The 23,707-nt window shown below is 42.3% G+C and overlaps 1 protein-coding gene across 5 annotated transcripts in view; it reads right to left on the bottom strand.

The window, feature by feature from the left end:
• The window catches only part of PDE8A (phosphodiesterase 8A), a 155,458-nt gene that overhangs the window by 115,596 nt on the left and 16,155 nt on the right, over positions 1–23,707 (bottom strand). For 3 of the 5 annotated variants that reach the window (XM_014887715.2, XM_088172555.1, XM_088172554.1), the window contains exon 1: positions 12,412–13,202. The exons of 1 other annotated variant lie outside the window; for it this stretch is intronic. In XM_014887715.2, the coding sequence (XP_014743201.1) occupies positions 12,412–12,672 (261 nt within the window). In that variant the 5' untranslated portion in view covers positions 12,673–13,202. Of the gene's footprint in view, positions 1–12,411; positions 13,203–14,014; positions 14,057–23,707 lie in introns of those variants that run through there. One more of the 5 variants, XM_088172556.1, reaches the window with a different exon arrangement.

Genomic DNA, 23,707 nt, shown 5'->3' with positions numbered 1-23,707 from the left:
ACAATTTCACAGCTACTTTGAACAGCTCATTAACTGCAGGCTACAGCTTCTTTGCAGCCAAGGCTCCACAATACATCATGCAGGGAACCTGCTGACAAGAGCTACAATTTCCAACTCATGTTTCAAGAGATCAGATTTATTACTGAAGTCCTGCTTCTTCTAAAACCAGTTCAGGCCTCCTATAAGAGACACTGAAAATACTTTTCTCTGCAGCACAGCGCTACACATCACTGCAGATAAACTCTGTGTGTTAAAGACAATGCTGATTTACATGGGCTGTCAGGCTGAGAGTGGTGCTGGGGTGAGGACAAGTGGCCGTGGCTGAGCTGCCACAGTTGAGAGTTTACTAAGTTAGGGGGTTTTATTCTACTTAAGCTAACCACAAGCTAATTGGCAAACATCCTGTACATATGTATATAGCCCTTGGACAGTCTGCTCATGTCTGTTCTAGGACAAAAGTATCTGTAGTTATAGCAATCAATTAATCTGCATTTAAGAACTTGTGTTTAAACAAATTATTGCTGCTGGCCTCATATAATTCCTCAGTACAGAGGTCAAGGTTTCCCAAACCTCACTCAGACTCTTAAGGATATGAAGACCTCTTGCAACAGCCAGCAAAAGCACTGGGGCAGTGCTGTAAGCCATAATCCCTTTACCCTGGCAATCCGCTGTCATGCTTTTTTCTCTACGTGATTGTTTTATTGGTTTGCCTTTAAAAATCATTAAACTATTTTAGGATGGGATAAAGGACCCTCCTTTAAAAGAATCTCTTAGAAATTCTACCTGCTGTCTTGGAACACTCTGATGTTGGGAAAGATGACCAAAAAAATTGCCAAGCCCTTCACCCACATCCCTCTCTGCAAAATAGAGGGGGAAAAAGAGAAAAAAAATTAGGTATGATACAAATACTTGTACCTCTTACAAAGCTCCAGGAAGCAATAGTCATCAAGCACTTAAAGATTCACAGGTAATATTTCACACGAGTATTTACTGAGTGTACTGTTACAGGGGTAAGTGGAAACCAGATCCCAAAGTAGTCAAAGGGATTGGCCACAGCCAGGGAAGCCCCACTCGGCTTTCAGGTGAGCTCAACACAACTCACTTCCTTGGTACCTTTGTCCTGGAATGGAACAGCCCTGGCACAGCAAATCCTAACAAGTGGATGCAGCTGTGTACTTCTCTGATCAGTCAGCTGGAATATCAGTCAGCTGGGGAAAAATTGTAAGGGACCATTGACCAAAAGCATTAGGTTTCCTGAAGGAGTTGATAGTTCTTCTTTGCAGCTCACCCATGGAGAAAGGCTAAGAGACTACACGGCCTCACTGCTAAACACACACTTGAGAAAATAACAGACTGAGGAAGACTGTGTCCTTGTTCAAACTGATGCTGGGAGAATTTATGAGGTTCTCAAGTTTTTAGGACAAATCACTTTTATACAACTAAGTTAATATCCCTGTGGAGACAACTGTGACTTCTGCAACTAAACCATACCTCATAGAGAACTCTGAGACTTGCAAGTGCTGGACCCCACCACTTACACTCTCCACTGGCCTCTGGTCCTGGTTTAATTTCAGAAGGACTGACAGAGCAGTGCATTGTATCAGGGAGGCACCTCCCAACCCACAATAAATCCTGTGCACCCAATGAAAGGGTGAAAATCAGAGCTGCCTCAACACCCATAGCCTGCACTTCCTAGCACAGCTCAAAGGCTCCCAGAAGAAATGGAGGAAAAGATTGCCATGCCCTGATCCTGCACCAGGGTCTATTTTATTTCCACAATCCTTAAAACTCTCTGGTATGCTTAGACTTCGTAAAACAACCAAACAAGGTTACCCCCACATAGCAGAAACTGCCCCATGAACAGTGTCCCACAAACTTAGCAGGGCACAGCAGGAGCGAGTTTATATTGCCCAAAGAGCACAAGAGAGCCTTGTAAGAGCTCTTAGCAATCAGAACAGCCAAAATAAAGTTAGCAGAAAACTTCAGAGCTATGTAACCTCCAAAAAGAAGTCGCTTTTAGTTTAATTGGCAAAATAAGAGATTGCAATTTCAGCTTGCTTTTTTGACAGTCCATCTACGAACCTCACTGTAAGTAATTCATAAGAGAGCTTAGCTTTTTAGAAAATGTGAACTCCAGTCACGCTCCTCTGAAAATTTGGTGCTTGGCAACGTTCCCACGGTCACACTGTGACCAGAGGCTAAGTCTGAGGATGTGACAAGCCTCTGGACTTCCCACACCTCCCGCCAACCCCTGGCAGGGCTTGCTCCCTCTGCCCCACTCCAGCTCTCAGGCTCTGTACTGATACAAACAAACAAGGAAAAAAACAACTCTTCCAGCTGTGTTGGAAAAAAAATTCCAGCTTACAAGCAGTGACAGCAGAATTATGTTTCTCAGAAAGCTATCATAAGCTGATATGTCACTATTTAGTTCTCAGAACCAAAAGTATAGAATGCCTAACAAAATTTCTTTTTTTATTGTTTGTTACCAAAGCAGCAGGCTGCCACTACTGCCTGTCCTTCAGGGACAGACAGACACTACCTCTGTCCTTCTCACCAAAGCCAATGGGGAGAGGGATGGCTCAGCTTCCTCACTGAGCAGCTTCATTACTTCAATGAGTTTTTAATAGGATGAACAAGGATTATAAAAGCTAGATCTCTCTTATCTCCAAAAATCTAGTTTTTCCTACTAGGTACCACTGCCAGAGGCAACTGCTTTTTGGAGAAGACTTGGTTCCCAACAAGCTACTGCTCTAATACATTCATTTTAAAGAGGCGTAACATGCAATAAATTTTCAGAAAACATCAGACCCTCCTAAAAAGTAAGCAACTGCCCTATAGTAAAATATTCCATACTTTGAAAGAGGTACAATGTGACATTATCTGCTAAGGGAAGAAGTGTCATTGGTAGGCTTAGGGGCTGTGAGTGACAGCAGTGCCACAGAATTGAGCTGATGTTCTCCTGACAGATCTCAGCTCCACAGCACTGCACAGCAAGGAACAAGACCACCACCTCCAGAACTGAAGACATGTGGTAACACCACTAATTGACAGCACGAGCAGAACAACCCTTTCATCTGAAATTCTGCAGAAAGCAGATCTGTTCCTGCCAAAGACAAAAAAGAAAACCCCAAATACTAAGTAAAGGAAAAGTTCCAGCAGCATCAATGGAAGCATGAAGCAGTGTCTGAGTTCACAGGACTTATTCTACCTTTTGTTAACGAAACAAAAACTGTTTGGGTTTGCAAAACCCCCTCTGCCTGGCTTTGAAATGTTTTATTCCTCTAAGATATCAGTTTTGTCCTCTGTTTTTTTCATCTGGAGGACACTCTGACCTATGTATGAAAAAAAATATAGCTACCCTGGTTGTGAAGTTCTCTTCAGAATGCAAAGCCATGTTCAGTTTCCAGTCAAGCCCCCTGCTTTCTTCTAAACTCTTTCATTGGTTGTTCATGGTCCCTGCAACAGTATCTGCAGAAACAAATACATAACCATCCTCACTGGCGGTGTTGCAGTGATAAGTATGTGCTAACACTGGTTTGGAAGTTAATTCTCCATTCACAATTTCCATTCAAGAATACAATTCTTCACTGTGCTCGTCAAGCAAGTTTCAAGGACATAAAACTAAAATATTGGTATCATATTACTTGCCAAAATGGTGAAAAATGAAAAGTAAATCAGTATGTTCAGACTAAAGCCAGAAGATGAACATGAAGAACTCTTCTCAGTTTTCTATCTTTAAATAGACGCCTTGCATCTTTCTCCAAAGCACGCTCTGCTGAGGGCTGCTGGAGACAAAGCCCTGCACACACGGACACAGCTTGGTCTGAGTGCAGCCCCTGTGCTCCTGGGAACGTGGTGGCCCTGATCCTGCACGACACAGAATGAACATCAGGCTCCCAAGTGGAAACTGACAGCAAGCTGGCCAGGCAGCCACACACTGACCAGGGAAATGTGGACCATCACTGCATCACTGCTTCCAAAATGATCCTTGGATGCGAGGGAAAAACAACACAGGTATAAATATGTGGGGAAAAACCCTTTTGAATGCTTAGAAATTTAAAGTTTTACCTTTGAGAGTCATCACCCTCAAAGTTATTCTACCTAAAGCCAGCTACAACCCTTGAGCCCAAAGATCTTAACAGGGTTGAAAGAGTGCCATTTTAGTAAGAATTTGGCCCACTAATAAATCTCTTTGGTATTTGAAAATAATGGTTTGCTTTGTAAAATAAAAAGTAGATATTTTGCCAGCAATCCCAGTGCCATCCACACTTCAGTATAAGCTCTGGATTCCAGTATTTATAGACCAACATTCAGATACTCATCCTGTGCTGAAATATTTATCTTTTAGTTAAAGCTCATGGAAAAGTGCAGGTTTTACCAGGCGGTTAAACTGTATGCAGGACACATCACTTCTGCTTCAAGTTACCAGAGTAATAGGTGTGGCTGTCCTCAACCATTTGTGGAATTTCTCACCAAACTTATGAAAAGTTATGGAGGAAGGGAAAAAAAAAAAAAAAACAAACTTAAAAATTGGAAGGAAGAGCAGACAGTATTCCAAAAAGAATACACATCTGCAAACTAATAATCTGAGCTCAACATTGATCTTGACCTACCTACATATCCCCCAGATATGTTTATGCATTTAAACTTGGAATTAAAACCACTGCTATAAAATAGAGTTCTACACACCTCAGTGTCAGAAGAGCCACAACCCTGAAAACTCAGAGTGAATGAATGAGGAAGACCTTTCTGATAATGCAAAAGTGTAGCTACTCCTAAATACAGGAAGATTGTATTCAATGCAGATCAAGGTTCTTTTGTTGTACTTTAATTAACAAATTAGCATAGGTTTTTTCAAACAAGATTGTTATAAAGGTTTACTTTGCTGATCACTTACTGAGGTTGTTTTCCTGATTAAATTTTATCAGAGATTACAGAACCTCAGACTCAAAGCCAGAACAGGATAGTAAATGTGTAACTTTAAAAATAAGTTGTCTTTTAGTGGCAAGTAAGATGGGCCTTGTAAAGTTTCCACCACATCCCAGCAGGGAGCTAAAGGTCACTGCTAACTCAAAATGAAAACAATGGGAAGTAGAGGATGCCATTCTTTCATATCTGTCCAGTGATTCTGTATTTTCTTTGTATGGATTTACTTAGGAAACTGGGAAGTCTAAAACACAATGAAAATATTTCAATGTCACCATTTTCCTCATAACAAGACCAACAATCCGTTCATGTCACTATATAAAATGGTTGATTTATGAAGCAAAATGCATCTTCCTTGAAAAAGGCATATAAAATGTTTGGTTTCCTATGTAACTTTCAAATTAACATACAAAATAATTCCGCTTTTGCCAAAAAAAAAAAAAAATATAAAAGAAGAGTTCTTGTTGCCAACAAAGAAACAGACATCTTAAATATGTTAAAATATTATTTAACAAACAGATTAAGATATATCCTGACTTTTTAAAATCCCTGAAATAGTATCACTTTAGTTCCCTCAGAAATGAAAGACCCATCTGTTCAACAAAGAGATTTTCTTTACACCAACAAAATATGTTACCCCAATTTCTCGGGATCTAGTGCTCAAAAGTTGTCTATCAGGTAATAAAGTGGCAGAACCAAAAGTCACTTTTTCCTCCCACTCCAAGCAAGGGTGGGAATCTTTATTTGAGTCACTCATGCTGGAATCAGTCTTTTTCATGAGCAACATTTTATTCCCAAAACTGCTTTTAAATCTTGAATATTCCTTTTTCACTCCAAGCTCTTCTGCTATGCATGGGCATTAACTCTCTACATATATCTGCAGACTACCTTTGAACATTTAAAACACTATCAAAACCCATCTCAAATTACCTTGTCTACCACATTCAAAACAGATATAGCCTAATTTATGTCAACATATTTCCATGTCAAAAAAGCAGGTTCTAGCTCTCTTCCTTTCCTGGAACAAAGCCATACATGTGGGAGCTGGCTGACAGAATGCTAAGCCTTTTACTTTATGTAGAGTGACAGAGTTACAGATTTTACAAGAAAGAGAAGAGCCTAAAAGTTTGATTTGAGGCCAATAGTACAATGCATAGCAAAAGAGAAGAACGTCTGGAAGAAGGCACAAATTAGAGACTCCACTATTTAATTTCACAGCATGTGTAACACCATCATTTATTACATTTTGGCCCTAAAAGGGCTATCAAGAAAGAACCTAAAAGGGGCTGAATGCTGAAATCTTTTTGCAAAGCAAAGCACTTTAACATCACTTCCTTGGTGCCTTTGAAAACTTAAAAATCTGACTCTGGGCAATAAAACTCTTTAGTATGTCATGCACATTAAAGCTATTCAATTTGTATCTTGTCATCCTGTGCCAATTTAAATTACAGTTAAATGATGATACCTAATTATTTTACCCAAAGAACAGATAGCAATGTGTAAAGTGCCACAGGACCAAACAAATTCCTACTGAAGCTCCACTGGATGAATGGGTCTTATATATAAAAACACTGAAATTCACATGGAAAACTGAGCTTGGGCCATGAAATCATGCTCTGTATGCAACCTTGGAAACATTGCTAACAATGTTTTAATTCCATCCATGGCTGGTAAAGCAGTTTACAGTGTGGGCATATTATATCCATACACACAGCCAAAATAGAACACAATGCTAAATTGTTCTCCTATATCTGCAGGTGCTTCTGTGGCTCCCTGATAAAATGATAACTTATGTAAATCTTGTATTGAAACTATTTCACCTTGAGGCCAGTCTGCTCATTAACATATTTGCTTTAAGTTTCTTTCACTTTTTGCTGAGAGCTAATAAAAGTTTTAGCTGTCCATATCTCAAAATACTTATTTCTTCTTTGAGGACTCCTTTGAAAGTCAGCTGAGATTCCAACTGCTCAGAAAGTGTCGTATTTTCAGTGTATTGTTACTATTGCTTAAGCAACCCAATTCTGGAGTCCTTTCTCAATGTGACAGCCAAGAGAGGTGAACAAATGTTCATATAATAACTAAAACAAAACAGCTATTTATCACTGTTGGTAGTGGCGACTGCTGGATATAACAATTTCAATGGATGTTAAAAATAATTCTCATTCAAAATACCTCTCCCTTTCTTGACATAGACATTTACTTGAATGTGAGTAACAAATATCAAAGCATGCAAAATGGAAAACAAAACAGTTTCCAAACAGTATTTTTTCTCAGAGTCAAATGAACCATGACCAACCTTCTTAATAAGACATTCTTCATTGTCACATAGATTGTAAGCATCCTCTAATCTACAATTCATTGAACAAGAAGTATTTGCAAGCGGGTATAACCATGTTGTATCTTTAATTTATACTTCAACTTTGCATTTTGGATGTAAAATCTGAATTGCTGGTATCTTAAATGGCAAGGCAAAGCTGTTAACCTGCACTGGAATTTCACACCACATGTAATATTGGGAATGGTAGAAATCCATTAATATATCACCTCCTGTTTATTCTGCCTGGCTTAAAAGTACATTCTACAAGTAGAAAATTTCTCGCTGTAAATGTACTTACACTTCAATCTGAGCCATACAATTAAGAATACAAAAGGTACAACACAGTAAGAAAAATACCTAGAACTGCAAAAATAAATGCTTGGTTTTAATACTTCCTCTATTGACAGATTCGGATGGCAGAAAAGGAAAAGTTTAGTACTTAACTACATAAAATGGGCAGGGAAAAAACACAGAGCAAAGCTCAAACAGCAGCACTGAAGAACAACAGAAAAGGCACAAGAATTTTCAGCTGAAAAGAGTTTCAGTGAAGCTTTTACCAACAGTAAACAATCCAAAAATTCAGAGTCTAACCTTGCTCATCTCAGTAACACAAAGAATTGTCCTCAGATGCAGTGACACATTTTGCATGAGTTGGTCTGCATGACAAGAAGAAGTACCAATAACAATGCTTTAAAAATTGAAAATATACTTATGCTGTGTATAGTATGTGTATAGTGTAGCTATCTCTATACTGTGAGTGATTTATAGTTTGGGTTTTTTCCAATTTATATAACAAACAACAGGAAATTTAAAAAGATAAAAAATTAGACCTAAATATGAGCCCAGTTCACATATTACTACACCACTTCATACAATTTAAAAATTAAGACTCCCATCCCCTGGAGAAAGGGTTCACGCCTTACAACAACAGCATAAAAAGTATCAGTCTGAAAGTCTGGAGCCCTAAAGACTGAGAAAAGTTCATGTATCTCAGCGTGGGAAGGATCCTCTCAGTGGAAGCAAGGATCTCTGTACAGGAGAGCTGACGTCAGTGGAAGTGGGAGGGAAATGGTGATGGGAAGTTTGTTGGGGAAATGATTGAGGATAGTTTCAGTGGGAACAGGGAGGATTCAAGAGAGGGTGGATGGCCGCAGTGGAAGCATGGACAGAAAGTGTGGGAGTATCAAAGGGAGGGAGTGCTCATGTCTTCCAAGGAAAAGGAATTACCAGACAGGGAGGAAAAGAGCAGACAGCTTAATGGACTAAATAACGTGCTGCTAACTGCTGAAACGAGATGCACTTCAGCACTGCAGGTGCCATATAGCATACAGCCTGTGCAGAATTATGCAACGTGGGTTTGCAGTGACTGCACAATTCACAGGCAATTTCAGGGTTTTGAATGCAGAAACTTGCTGGCTGTAGGGGCATGGATTTAAACTGGCTGCCCCACATCAGCTGATAAATCAAAAGAGTATTTTACATTCGGTCCTTCTGACTTGACAGTGATTTTAATTTCAAACAAAGGAAGTTTGGATTTACTCTCTGATCCCCTTGCACCCAAATGCACATATTTCTGTATTAAATGTACCCAACAGGGAGAGTTACTCAAAGAAAGAGGAAGGAAATCTTACATACGTAAAAGAATGACAGAGCAAAATCAAGGTGCTACAGTGTATATTAATGCGCTGGAGAAAAGCCACACACACACAGGATGTTGGGATAGCATATGGTTATGAATATCCAAGCCAATTTTAAATAAATGCCCATGAAGTCCTTATGCCTTTCAGCATTTACTCCACTTATGTTATAGATTAAACAGTTATTATTCTAACGGTGTTTAAGCAGGTTTCTATAAATCCAAGTACCTTTATCACAAATTCAACTACTAAAATATCTGAAAATCATAACTAATATATATGAGAAGGACAGACTGTCACAATTTTGAGTCCACTTTCTTGAGATTTTTAGAGTTAAAAAAAAAAATCAAGGAAACTCGTCTTTGCAACTGTACTGGTTAAGTGTAATTTGATATTCTTTATGTAGCACTGGATAATCAAACCCCTGTCCTTGCAGCCAAGTCCTGCTCATCTTTCACTAGTACAGGGTTCAATCTGTGGAGGCTATACATGGAAAATTAAGGGAAAAGTTTCCATGGCTGGTTCACTGTTTAAATATGGCATTTATTCCACAATGCTATTAATTTTCAAATAAAAGCCACATATGAAAATACTAATTAAGAAGGGAGATACAGATGCCATGACCTAAAAGAGGTCTTCCATTTCTCACATACTGTCACCATATTCATACACAACAGAAATAGGTATTATGGCATTTACCTCTGCACAACACACTTTCAGGATTATTCTACAAATTTGCGTGGATTAATTTAGGGTTCCCCATACTAGAAAAGAACACATCGCATTTTTAGCTACAGTTTATAAACTGATGCAAATCACAAAACACAATAGGCTCACACCACCCATCCAGAAAATGATCCTCTGCTATTTGGCCAGGAGAAAGATATAACAAGACATGAACACAAAACCAGAGTAAGTGAGGGGTTAATTAGCAACAGATATAATACCATTTTACAACAAACATGGGACTTTTTTTCTTTTTATTACATTTTCTGACTTGAAAAATGTGCACTATAGCTAGCAAACTGACTCAGTAATAGTAATATTAATAGTAAATATTATTGCACTATTATTATAGTGCAATAATAGTATTATATATGTTTTAATAAACTTAACAACTAATGCTAGCCAAAGTGAAAACATAAAATTTACACACAGGCCAAGTTTTGTTCATAGCTCTAACACAGCATTCTGTTGGCTTTAATCTGAGAATATACAACTTAAAGCACCCTGAAACCAAGTGACAATGTCATTCAGGCAGATTACTGGCGACTCATACAGATTCTGGGTGACACCACCAGTGCCCAAAGCACACCAGGTTTGTAGCATTTCGTGTTTGTGTGAAGGAATCCCCAGGGCCATAAAGCGTGTACTACACACACTGAGAAACAGCAATGGTTCTTAGCAGCAACCTAACTCTTACGGTTCTTCCTCAAACCAAAAATCCTTTTAATTACAAAACAGCACAACATCCTGCTCAATGCTCCTTTTGCCTTCAGGCTCCTGCACATTCTCTTCAATTTTCTCACACTTTCATTCTTTCCAAACAACTTCAGTGCACTGTGAAAGCTGCTCTGCCGTGATCCCTCACTCCAGCACAGTCTCTGAGACAGAACAGTTATCCAGCACTCTAAGAACTGCAAATCTGATCGTACTACTCACACTAATGATAAAAGCAGAGAAAGGAATACCACACTGCCTGACAGCTCTAAAGACTATTACAGGATTTTGCACATGAAAATAATGTAGATGTGATGTGTCCAACAGATTTTGTATTCAACTGATCACAAACTAAACTCCATTTTCATTTCTCAAAATCCATCTTTCACAGAACTATGCTAAAGAATGATGACAAGGGCAGAAAATGTGACTGAGTGATAAAAATCTGAGTGACTGTCAGTGAGACCACAGCATGCATACAAACCCACAGCAACCTATAGTGTCTGGCTGAATTATCCAAAACTAGTAACAAGAATTTGTAAAAGTTCTTGACGTGGAACAACAAAATTTAACTAAATTAAGACTCCTTCCCTCACATGCTTCTGAAAACAGGTTTGAGGGATTTTTCCCCTTAAACAATCACACGGAAGACAAATTTACAGAACAAAAATTTTAAAATGCTATTTTTGATTTGGGTTTTGTAACATGCATTTATAATCACTATTAAAAATTCAGCTAGCAAAACCATTGTGAGGACTTTGATGACAACTTAAGCTTCCTCAGCGTGGTTGCTGTGTTAAACATGCCGTGAGCACGTCTATCGCGTGTGAACAGGGCTGTAAAGTTCATTTCCTGTGCAGTGTTGTTAACACAAGAATTTAGGTTAGTACACCACCATTCAGCTTCATGTTCTGCGTTAAGTATTGTTAATTTCTCCCCATCTCACTACTCTCAAAGTGTCTGCTAATTTTCTAGACTTTTTTTAAACTATGAAACTTACTAAACTATGAACAAACATTACTAAACCTGAAGGGAAACAATCAAGGAAAATCACCCACATAACTGAAATTAATTATTCCAGGTCAATGCTCTGGAAGTCATCTTAATAAGCAAGTAAAAACCCTAGGAAAACAACAAATCATTAGAGTTTGTTAGTCTGCAAAACACTTGACATTCAGCTAGATCTCACTCACATCTAAGCCTCTATCTTGTATTTACAGCGTGTGTATCTCAATTCTTATCACAGCATCCAGAACCGATCAGCCATGTTATATAATATCCCCAGGGCTGCTGCAATGTGATTTTTCTTATATTTGCAATTACTTATTGTTACAAATGAAGTTTCCAAAAGAAAGCAAAGATACAATCCAACCTGTAACATTAGGAGCTGAAGTACAACCCATAAATAAACAGTCCATCAATAAAAAGCAAACAGACAAGCAAGCACCGCACACCACTGTCTCACTTCTAAGAAAATAACCACAAATCACAATTTTTTTTCAGTATGACTCTGTCAACTCCATATAGTCTTATGTCGTATCTCCACTCAAAAGTATGGGCGCAAACACATAGAAAAAAAACCGCCAAAAAAGTACCGTTTGCAGCAACAGACGAGGTTAACAAGTTGTTAATGTAAATCAGTACCCAAAGCAGAACACGCTGCCACTCTCGCTTCAACTTTCCAAATGGAAGAGCTCAGCAAAGCAATCAGCCCAGCTTCAGACAGCGATCTGCCCCTGCTTCCAAAGGGGACAAGCACCAAGAGCACAAACTCGGGGGCCAGCGCATCCCCCACGCACGGCACAGCCCCACCGCGGGCACAGGGACCCCCGCGTTCCGAAGCAAGACCCGTGCTTGAGGACAATTAACATCGCTCTCCTTCCCAGAATTAGGAAAACTCATTCTGTGGAATAAAGAAAGAGGCCTGGCTACCTCTACAAAGCCGCCAAGACACTGATTAGTTTGTAAACGAAAGTAAAGCCCAAGCCAGGAAAAGCTCCCGCAAAAGGGCAGGGAGATTCCTTGGGCTGAACCGCTACAGCCAAGTCCTGTTCTGAGAGAAACAGCGCTCGTGTTTAGCACCCTTTTTACCTTAACATTGGGTCTGCCGGTCTGGGCCTCTGCCTCCATGCTCTGGCTGTTCTCCCTCTTGTCTTTCTTAGAGGAATTAGTCCTCGCCTCATAAGTGGATGTGTTGTAGCATTTAATGAATAATCCTGGGACGGGGTTGCCTTGCTGCTGTTGAGACATGGTTGTGTTGGTCTGGTGAGGGAAATTGTACTCCTCAGACTCATTGCTACTGTGACAGATCACTCTGCTGTCAGAGAGGTTGGTGCTTGGAACACAGCCCATGCTTTGTGGCCACCTGGGGAACACTTCTAAATTGTATATATATACGTGTATATATATGTATATATCTCTTTCCTTCCCGTTGATATTTTCCCCCTGCTTAATTTTTTTTGTTAACAAGTTGAATCACTCTCCTGCGTCTCCGCTACACTCTGAAGCATTGCCATCGGTCCCTTCTACACCATCAGAAACGTGTCTGTTCTCCTCGTCCTCCAGGAAACAGGTCCTTTTAGCTCAATATCAGCAGTGGGCTGGGGTGCTGGAGGGGAGGGAAGGGGGGAAATCAAGAACCGGTCGACTTCGTATTTTCACAGATTATTATTAATTTGTCTAAGCCATCTGAGAATCTTGGTAAGGTTTTCTTCTTGTAAAAGCGGGAAGGAAAAAAAAAAAAAAAAAAAGAGGGGGGGAAAAAATAGCAAAAGCAAAAAATAACAAAAAAACCCCCGAGCTCCAAACCACACACACCCCGGCGTCGGCTCGGCGCTCAGAGCGGCCGGGGACACGGCACCATCTCCTCCCCGGAGCCCGGAGCACGGCGCATTTTCCACCCGGGCTTGCTCCGCGTTACCGATTAACCCGGGACCGGGCCGGGGGCCGCTCCCCACCTCCGCGTCCGCGCTCCCGCCGAGCAGCGCTCACTCCTCGCGGTCCCACTCGGCGCTGCGCCGTGCCGGGGGTGCGCTTTGGGGTGTGCTTTGCGGCCAAAAAAAAAATAATAAAAAAAAATTAACAAATCAATGATTTATTAAAAAATAACAGCGAAGAAGAGGGAAAGCCGCCCGGCCGCCCCGGGGAGCCGGCTGCGCTCCTCACGCCGCGCTGGGCACGTCCCGCGCCGCCTCGGTCGCGGGCGGGCGGGCGGCCGCCGCGGCGGTGACATTCAGGTTCCCGTCGTCGGAAGGAAGGAAGAGCCCCCCGTCAGGCGGCAGCGGGGCTCTCCGGCCGCCGCAGCGGCATCCCGGCTCAGCGCCGCGGGGCAGGGGCGGGCCGGGCCGCGGGGAACCCCCTCGGGGAAGCGGGCACGGCCCGGAGGGCTTCCCTCAGCCGCGGGGGCAGCCGGCGCGGCGGGCGGACGCATCAAAGGGCCTCCATGATGCGGTTGGTGTTTTGGGCAGAGAAGTGATGCGAAACGGCGAGAGGGGAGAAATTAAAAATTGGAAAAAAAAAAAGGGCGAGAAAAATTAAAAAGAGCGAGAAGTAGAAGGAAAACGATCCTAGCGTCCCATCCCGGCGGCAAGGGCTGCAGCGGCGAGAGCTCTGGTTCCCGGGGCCGTGGTGTCTGCATCCCTCAGCAGGGAAATGCCTGGCTCCCCGCAGCCGCCGTCCCTCGCGCCGCGCTCACCTTGTTATTATTGATGTTCCTCGGCGGCGGCGGCCGCGGCCCCTCCGCCGCCCCGCCCGGCCCGCGCCGCCCCGCCCCGCCCGCCGCTCCCCCCGCGCTGCCCCGGCTCCGGGCCCGGCTCCGGCCGAGCCAATGCAGCCCCGGCCGCGCTGACCTCCGGCCCGCGCTGGCGTCAATGCAGATCAGCGGCCGCGGCCAATGCCGCGCCAGCCCCGCCCGAGCCCCCGCACCGCAGCGGGGCCCGCACCCGCTCGGGGTAACCCCGGGACGCCGCCTCGGCGCGCCGGCGAGCGGCTGCCCCGTGAGACACCTGGTGCCCTTCTTCAGAAACCGGACAACGCTCTCGGTTGTTGCTTCCCATCGTTTTCCTTTTCGACTCTGCCCATGTCAATTTCTTTGAAAATATTTTGAAAGCGAAGCCTGTGAAAAGGGAAGATGGTGCTATGGGTGGAGCCAGGCCCCGGGGCTTGGGAAATCAACGGCATGCAGACTTTTCCTGGAATATGTACGTAAAATAAACCTTTTCTGTTTCTATATCATATGAAAGTAACTGTGCTTCCTTATCCTGTAGATGTGCTGGGAGACTAGATGTCTGTACGTACTTTAAGAGAGAGCACGCTGTATTTAAAGCCCTTTAGACACCATGCCCAGGGTGAGACAAGTTACTGCCACAGACAGCTCCTGTTCCAGAAGTCCCAGCTCAAGCATAGCCCAGGTTCAACAACAGACACATAGCACCATACTCGTACCACAGACCACACACAACCCCATGGCATCTTCACATGCCTTTCGCTTTTTTCACTATGTCATTCGTAGCTTCTGCTACCTTTATTCCCAATGACTGACAGAGGTGCTTCTCCAAGGTCCTGCCTGTTTTCACGAGCTGAGGAACAGCTCAGACGCAACAGCACTTTAGGGAAGGCCCAACCAAACATTAGATTTAGGAACGTGGTGAAAACTGAGTATCAGAGACATGACTTTTATCAATAAGCTCCAGCATCTGAAGAGAGGAAAATGGTGTGTTACACAAGGGAACAGTTTAAATTACTCCCGTTTTGTACCATGAACACTTCTGCAGCTGCCTGGCAGAATCACTGTGTTTCAGAAGGATCCAATTCAGCAGGAGCACCTCTGTGCATTCTGGACAGCCACATTTTTAACAGTACCTTAACTACATGACAAGTGCCTTCAGGTCATAATTAAAAGCAGAACATGCAGATAAGTGATGACTATGGACAACAAGAATGGCAAGAAGAAGCTTTTCACTCATATATGTAACAGCATCACTTGATCCAGACGAGAGCACCTTGTAAAGTTGAGAGATGCAAAGAGCCAAAAGTCAGTGCTTTTGAGAAATGTGGTTTTTCAGGATAACCACAGTACTGGCAATGCAGAAATGCTTTTATTTACTTCTCATAATTGCTAGCATTAAAGGCTGGAAAATCAAGTCTTTCCTTCGCCAATGTTTCTGCTACTGTGCAGTTTTGAGTATAAGCAATAGTCACATAAACTTCATCCACCCCATTAATTTAGCTGATCTATAAAGCCTGTTAAAACCAGAAAAAGAACTGTTTCCTGTGCCCTCTCATCACTTTGGACACCAATTTAATATAAGCATTTAAAAATAAACAAAGGGAAAGGCTTAACATACCCATTTGAAACAGTGGGCACTGTTTGGAGATGGATCTCATCCTCATTCTTTCCTTTACATTAAACATTATTTACTAGATGCCATTAATAAGAACACACTTATGTGCAGCCAGAAAAAGACTGTGGAAGAAGAGAATGCTACAATTCCTACTTGTGCCATTAAACAAGTGTGGGCTCCCTTCCTCAGCCCTAATGGATCTGTCAGCAAAACTGCTATTGCACTTTATTTCTGGTGGCACTGGAGGAGTCAGAGACAGCAAAACTTCATTTTCAGAGCTGCACATTCAGTTTGCAGTGCTGACACCTAGAGTTAAGCTTTCTACTTTGTAAAATAAATGTGTCTGGTTTGCAGGTACACAGAGATGAAATGTACAATGCATGGTGTTGTTTAAAAAACAATCTATATTGGAAAAATTTCTGCTTTCCACTTTGAACATAAACAAATTCCCACTCAACTAATACAAAATTGTATGTAAATGACAGGCAAATACTGGGGGGAGGAGAGAATGCTTTGTTTGATAACAGCATGACAAAACAAGAAAATGCGCCTGCAGATATGATATGCATGACCACTTTGCTCTTTTTAAAAGTTTTTCCACAACTGTCCATTAGCAGGTTATTACTGATTATTTCTACAGCTTAACTTCATGGGGAAAAAAAATCAATTTACAAGATTTTCCAATGAGAACTCACGCTACCTTGAATGCAAGGATGAGATGAGACTGAATAATCCCTTAGTAGTTTAATAAAAGCCATTGAAAAATCACTGGAGTTACTGTCACACTGATAAAAATTCAACTAAAGACAAATAATTGCTCTTTGAAAAAGACACTGGCACTGGAATTGTCTTGTTTTCCCTACAATTTGGAAACACTGGTGCTGGGTTTTATTGCCAACAGAAAAATAGAGTTGAAAGTTTTACAGATTTACCAAGAGCCTAGAATCAGAGAGAAGGGATGAAAACATCAAAATCATTGCCAATGGTAGTAATTTGTCAGTGCACTGTATGAAGTGTGTGGATAAAGGCCTTGTTCACACTTACTGCTGAAGTGCAGCTCAGGAAATGGTGGGCCCTATTATAACAAAAAAAAAAAATCCTGCAAAATAGCAGAGGAAGCCTAGGAGTGTAGACACTGTCAGATTAGGGCTGTGGGGGAAGTGCAAGGTCAGTACAAAATCAGTAAGGGAGAGGTCAAAAGAGAACTAACTCTAGGAGACAGCTGGGGGAATGGGAAAGGTTACTTATGGAGAATAAGGTTGAATTTCATTCAGGACTGCAGAATAAGAAAGAATGCTAGGAAATGGTTTGGAATGATTGTTATCAGCTTCATCTGGAGACAAGTGGGTGCTGGGGAAGATCAAAGTATTTAGAGAACAAATACATAAGTGTCAAAATTTAAAAGGATTGAAAAAGACTATTCAGCCACATCCTCTTCCTTCTTACAGAGAAATTACATTGGATCCTGCATGTTTTTGACAAAAGACTGAACCATACACTGTCCCCTAGATATCCCCCACTATTCCCCGTATCTGCTATTTCCCCCCAAATTTCCATAAGCAAAACCACTTCCGTTGATGTATCAGCAGTGTCCATCCATTTCACACAGACCTTGACTAATTCCCATTGCACATTGTAAGAGTTCATGCAGGAGCACTGAGACAGTTCACTCCTGTCCAGTTACACAAAAATACATGCAAAGGCCCAGAGCAAAACTTTGTTGCCAAAATCCAATTCTTATAATATTTCAGTATCCGAGACACAGGCAGGCAGAATTATGCAGAAGGAACGATGGACTAACATCTGCATGAAAACAAATATCAGTGTCCTTTGGAAAAGTGTCTGTTCAGCAAAGGCAGAGCGAGCATGACTGCAGTCTGTGAGCACAGGCAGCAGTCTTGGTAAGAGATTACTCTATAGTTTTAATTGCTTCTCCCCCCAAGTCAGCTGTATGTTCCAATTGTGTCTTTTGGCCTTATAAAAAGTTAGGCAATCCTGTTGGTCTCTAAGCCAGTGAAGGAGGCAGTGGGGGGAAGGAGAAGGAACTGTGGAAAATGTGCCAGCACGCAAACAGCTGAATGGACTCCACAACACTAACTACTGACACGTGCAAGCTGTGAGAGTATGTCTCTCCATCCCAAGATATTCTAGAAGAGGAAACAAGGACCATCTGCTGCCTTAGCCACAAGTGAGTATCAGCATTACACCCCACGAGGGTACATCTGCTTGTTTGTGTATAAGCAGCAGGTATCCTGGAACAGGGTGTTTTCAGGTGACACAAGAGTAAAGTTTGTCCTGAGACAGCTCATCTCCAGCTCCTGGAATGTACAGAAGTACAATGAGTTTGTTTTCTGCACCACTTTTCTGATGTCCTGAAGAGCCCCAAAGCAGCTGAGAGCAGGCCGTCCTGATGTCCTGGCAGCCTGCACGGCTGCTGCTGTTGTGTAATTGCAATTGCAGAACACAGACAGTTGTCTGTACCACTTGGAAATCAGAGCCTTCAAGGCAGTCTAAGTCAGCAACTTTTTCAACTCTAGCACTACAGACATTCAAGTCTAAAGCTCAAGATACTTCATGTATGTACAAGCTTCATCATCATAACTGGTGTCAGAACAGCTTTTGCAGCTGTAGTTTACACATCACGCTCAGCACTGCTCAGTGATCAGTAGGACAGACACACTATTTCTAGGAGAAAAATGTACCCCTTCTCCACTGTACCTCCTTTCCACTTTGACTACCTTCTCTGCTGCCCATCTGTCCAATGCTTCTCAAGTTTCCCTCAGTATTATACTTTCTCTACTTTGTTTTTGGTAGGCTCTCCCCAGATTGCCCAGGAGAAGCACCTGCTTCCACAGCAGATGCAGAGTGAAGGTGAGCAGATCTCTGCCACTCAACTTTAATGACAGGCCACAGGCCTTCAGCTGCTGCTGCTCTCCCTCCCAGTCCTCCCTTCCCCAGCGTCTAATGCTCACCCCTAACCCATGTCTTTCCAGGGCTTGATCCTGGGAGCCCTCCACAGCCCAGGGAGTGCAGCACCCCGGGATGCAGGAGGCTGCTCTGTATCACCCAACTGCTCCAGCTCTGCCAGCCACAGAGCAGGAGGGGGACCTGCTGCCAAAGCAGCCTCCAACAGCTCCTATGGCCTGGCCTCGCCTTGAGTTGACCAAAAATTTGTGGGGAAGGGAGGAACAAAGCACTCTCGTCCCCACCCACTCCCCTATAATTACCCTGTGCTTCACAAGCAGTAATATCTGTCTGGATACACAGTGCCATGCAGCCAGCTGTGACCATAGAGAATTAGCTGTTCTGCTCTTGGAGAATTTTCCCTTCTCTCTTCCTTAAGCAACTTACATTTATTTAGCATGTAACCTTTTCAGTTTGTGATTTACTAAACCAAGGATGACAATTGGTCCTTTTAGGTGGAGTGGTATACCCAATTCTTACACCCTACAAGTGCCTGTTAACCCTCTGCTTCCTAGGAGTATTGAATCCTTTTCTTAGCTAGTCAGCCTCAGCCAGGCTCAGCCCAAAAGTCACCACAGCCTCAGGACCCTTCGGACTCCTGAATTGGTTCCCAGTACCACAAGCATCTATATTGTGGCCTGCCTGGATACAATAAGAGAAAACAAAACAACAACAAAAAAATCAATAAAAGAAACAAGCAACTTGTGTCCTCCATCAGTAAGTCAGTTTTCATTGGTCATCAGAGCTAGAAGGACAAGCTCTTAGTCTTTATTGTCTACCCCAGCAACTACAAGATCAGTTCAGGTTAATGAGGGAATATTCACTCAAGACAGGCTCTCAAATCCACAGACTCCTTGCCCTTGAGTCTCTTCCACGATCTCACTGCCTCCTGTCTAGCAGCCACTTTCTTGTTTGCTCCTGGTTAGCCAGAAGTGCTGGTGGCCAGCAGCCTGCCTTCCTGGGCCAGCAGCCTTAATCCTTCCCCCAAAAGCAGAGTAAGAATGATAAAGAGAATAACAAAATATGGAGCTAGAAACTGATCCTTGCTGTATGGCAGCAGCAGAAGCTGACAAACTCTCTAAAATTACTCTTTAAGACTAGACGGTACACCTGCAAAACAGATGGTTTTCATGGTTGCTGAATTTATTATTTAAGGAACAGATACATCATCCATGGTCACACTGAGCAGTGATTTATTCACAATAGCAAAAAATCCCATGTCCTAGCTGTGAGATTTATGTTCTTAGATCACTGAAGAATTTATCCTACAAACTTGTCCCAATATAAACACAGGGAACTGGACCTCATTTGAATACTTAACAACTCCTAGCTGTGTTCTCAAGTACATTTTCTTTCTTTGGGTCCAAACAACACCTTCAAATACACTCAGTCATACCCGAGTGTGTACAGTCCTTCCCCGATGTTTAGTCTTTCTGTGGAGCGTTTATGCAAGCATATCCAAGAAGCTGAATCCTTAATTAACAAATAGGATCGTGCCCTACCACCAATAGGTAACCCAGAGATGATTGTGCAATTGAATATATCCCTTTTCCCAGGAATGTTTCACATCCATCCTTTCATTGCAGTCAGGCTCTGACTGTCCAGCAATGGCAGAGCATTTGTCCAACACTACTCTTTCCAACTATTTTTCCAAGTGAATTCTCATTTCTGTAAGCTCCCACCAGGGAAGTTGCAGTCCTTGTCTCTTGCCAACACGCAGTTCTGCATGCAGACAGTTGTAAGGAGGAATGTACAAGAATTTCTGTGGTGCCAAGGCACAGCACCCATAGATCATGTTTCTTGTAAACTCCATTTTATAGCTGTCTGCGCATCCAGCTGAGCAGCAGGAAGAGCAACGCCACAAGAATTGCAAGAGGAGATGACAACTTGGGGGAGAGATAGGGAGAAACCACACTCAAGAGAGAGGGCAGGTGGAAACACCAAGGTATGGAAGTTTTCTGGGGATAGCTATTTTAAAAAACAGAGCAACAGACTCAGGATGTGTTGGAGAGATAAATCTTCTGAGTTTTTGAAAAGGGGAAGGCAGTGCTTGCAGGCTTACTCACCACAGCCCTAACAAACATAAATCTTACCCACATGGGCACCATCCTTCCCACCACATTCACCAGGGCTGCTAGCACAGCTATCACGGAAGGATCTGTCATATTAAGCAGAACAGCACTTGGCAGTTTGTGTGAATTATGGTTACAGCCAGCACAGCTGGGTGCTGCAGGGGTTGACAGGCTCTGTAACACAAGCACAATAGCAAGCACTAAAAAAAAGAAAGAAAAAAATCTCCAAAATGTTTTGGGAACAGAGTTGAAAAATACTTATAAAACACATCCCTTAAATTTGTAAGAGGCTTCCAAACAGATGGGGTGGGGAATGATCTGATGAATTGAGGGGGCTGATCTCATGGTTTAGATCTGCTTTTGGAATGATCTGATGAATTGAGGGGGCTGATCTCATGGTTTAGATCTGCTTTGGCAAGATCTCCTGGGTCTGCACTTACCATGCCCAGGTGTGTGGGTTCCCAGTGCTCTATCAAGAAGCTTTTTAATCCATGCTCAATTTAAATAGGCTGTGGTGCCATCTATGTCTCCCTGATACATCTCCAGGCACAGCTCCCTGCTTCCCATCCCTTCACATTAAGGCCTCTCACTCTGATGGCTGCAGGAAACCAGAAGCAAGCCTTATCTCTCACGTGGCCCAAGTGCCAAACACACCTTTCCCCACAACCCAAATCTGGTTTGCACTTCTGCTTTTGGGGAGTTTCAGAACAAACCATTCCACATATTACCTTTACAATGAATTAACATAACTAAGTCAAAACAGTCACTCTTAAATTCACTACCACAGTAAGTATACCAATCCAGACAAAGCAATTGAAGATTTAGTCATCTCCTTGCACTCTTAGAAGTTCATTGGGCAAGTATCAGAGTGTTTGAGAAGATCAGGATCATACCATGCACATGACATCTCTTCAGACCCCATGCAGGCTGCTTCCCTATTGCTCAGCTGGTATAAACACCAAAAAAATGACATTTTCCTTTCGACAATCTTGGGCACCAAAAGAAATAACCACTTTTTAAAACAAAGCTGAGTCTTTAGGACTTCAAAACCCTGATGTAAATTGATTCTCTTTTTAAAAGGAAACTAAGTTAGCACCTCTGCATTTCACAGGGGAAGTGCTATGTGGCCTTTTAGGAGGGGAGATAAATTGAGAAGAAAACAAAAAAAAAGTATATACATCAGATGCCTATTGTAAGATAATCTCACTATAAAAGTTTTTTCCAAACATAGTCGCATTTCTTTTTCAGGAGGAACAGCAAATCTCAGAAAAATCAGTCTTTCTCTGGGGAGAAATACAGGTATTAATGAAAAATACTACGAGAGAGAACAGTTTAAACTCAGCTTACCTAGTACAGATTGGTGCTGCACAGGGGCAGGCAGTGATGGCAGCTCTGTGGAACACTGTGACTCAGCTGTGCCTGGTTCTCCACATCCTGCACCCAGAGTTGCCATGCTACTTGATCAGTTTTCACTCAGTGCCCTGACTCACCCTGACATCACACACAGGTGGGCAAACCTCGCTGGGGCTGCCACCCTGGCTCACTGCCACCCAGGGAGAATTTTTCTGATGTTCTGGCAGAGGGACATCAGGAAACACTTGCCTACTCTTAGAGGTTTTCCCCCAAAATAGCAACAGTTATCCTGGACTTACACCTACCACTGACTAAGCAAGGCATCCTTCAGGTTTCTACAAACTCCCCACAAAAACAGAAGGAGGAGAGATATACCAGGTTCTTTACACCTGCAGTTAATTCAGTGTCTAGGCAGAAGCCCAGTCTCACAGCTGAAACTCTGGGTCCAGCTGTGAGCTATTTCACTGACTGTGTAAAAGATGATCAAAAAGAAAAACAAATTAAAGAAGTAAATAGCAATATAGCAAATTCCATGCCTCACAACATTTCTGTTCAAGTTTTTATTAATATTATAAGCCAAATAACAGAAAACAGTATACAAGGGCTGTTTTGGAAGCACTCTGCTCGGAGAGAAACTGTAGGTGTACACACTTCAACTTCTTTCATGTAGATGCTGTTTTTAGAAAACAAAACAGAAAATGCAAACTCTCCTTCCTGTCAGCTCAGGTTGTTGAACATTTAAAAATGGAAAAGGGCGTTAGCCTACAATGACACTTAGGGGATTTTCATCACTGTATGAATTACCTGCAAAATTGCACACACACAGGGAAATCACTGACACACAGGTTTAAATAAGATTGCAAGTGCTTTGTAAAACACATTGTTACTTACCTGTTTGCTGGCTGTGTTGGCTACTTCTTAACATGTGGAAGAGAGAAATGAAATTATCACCAAAAGATGGCTCTGGGATACAAAGGAGACCCTGTGAAAGTGCCTGGGCTGTTGCAGCATCCTGGGCAGGGTGAGCAGGCACGGTGTGAGGAGCTCGTCCTGACAGCAGCATAATGGCATCACCTCACTGCAGCCCTCTACTACATGACGAATATATAAATACTAAATGTTTTCTCCTGGCAGCCCTCATAATTTCTGCTTCTATATAATAATAATAATAATAATAATTATTATTATTATTATTTTCTCACCCATTTGTCACATGACACACTTTTATTATTTTAATATAGGAACCTTTTGATAATATCAACACATTAAAAATTACAGTTATATTTTCCCATCTGAGGCATTTATCTGATGCTGTTATTTGAGCTGCCCTAATTAGAACAGATTGATCCCACCTTTATCCCAATGTAACATTTTGCATTAGATCTTTGTATTTACAAGGCACTGGCAGCACTGGGCTTCTGAGAGGCACTGGGGGCAAAATATATCAGCCTTGCTGTCCTTTCCAGTTTGATTTTCTGAATCTGCAGTGTCTGTTCCCATGCAGTGAACTAAACAGACAGAGAATGGAAGCAGAGCTGAAGACTGTGAAAATTATATGAGTAAGAGAAAGTAAATTAAGCAGGACTTTTCCACACAACGAATGAAGCAGAAATAAAAATTCTTTGTGGTGCTGTAGATTTCAGATAAAACCTAAAT

The sequence above is a fragment of the Sturnus vulgaris genome, chromosome 13, assembly GCF_052056855.1.
Source record: "Sturnus vulgaris isolate bStuVul1 chromosome 13, bStuVul1.hap1, whole genome shotgun sequence".
Lineage (NCBI taxonomy): Eukaryota > Metazoa > Chordata > Aves > Passeriformes > Sturnidae > Sturnus > Sturnus vulgaris.
This window is presented reverse-complemented; position numbering and strand designations above follow the sequence as displayed.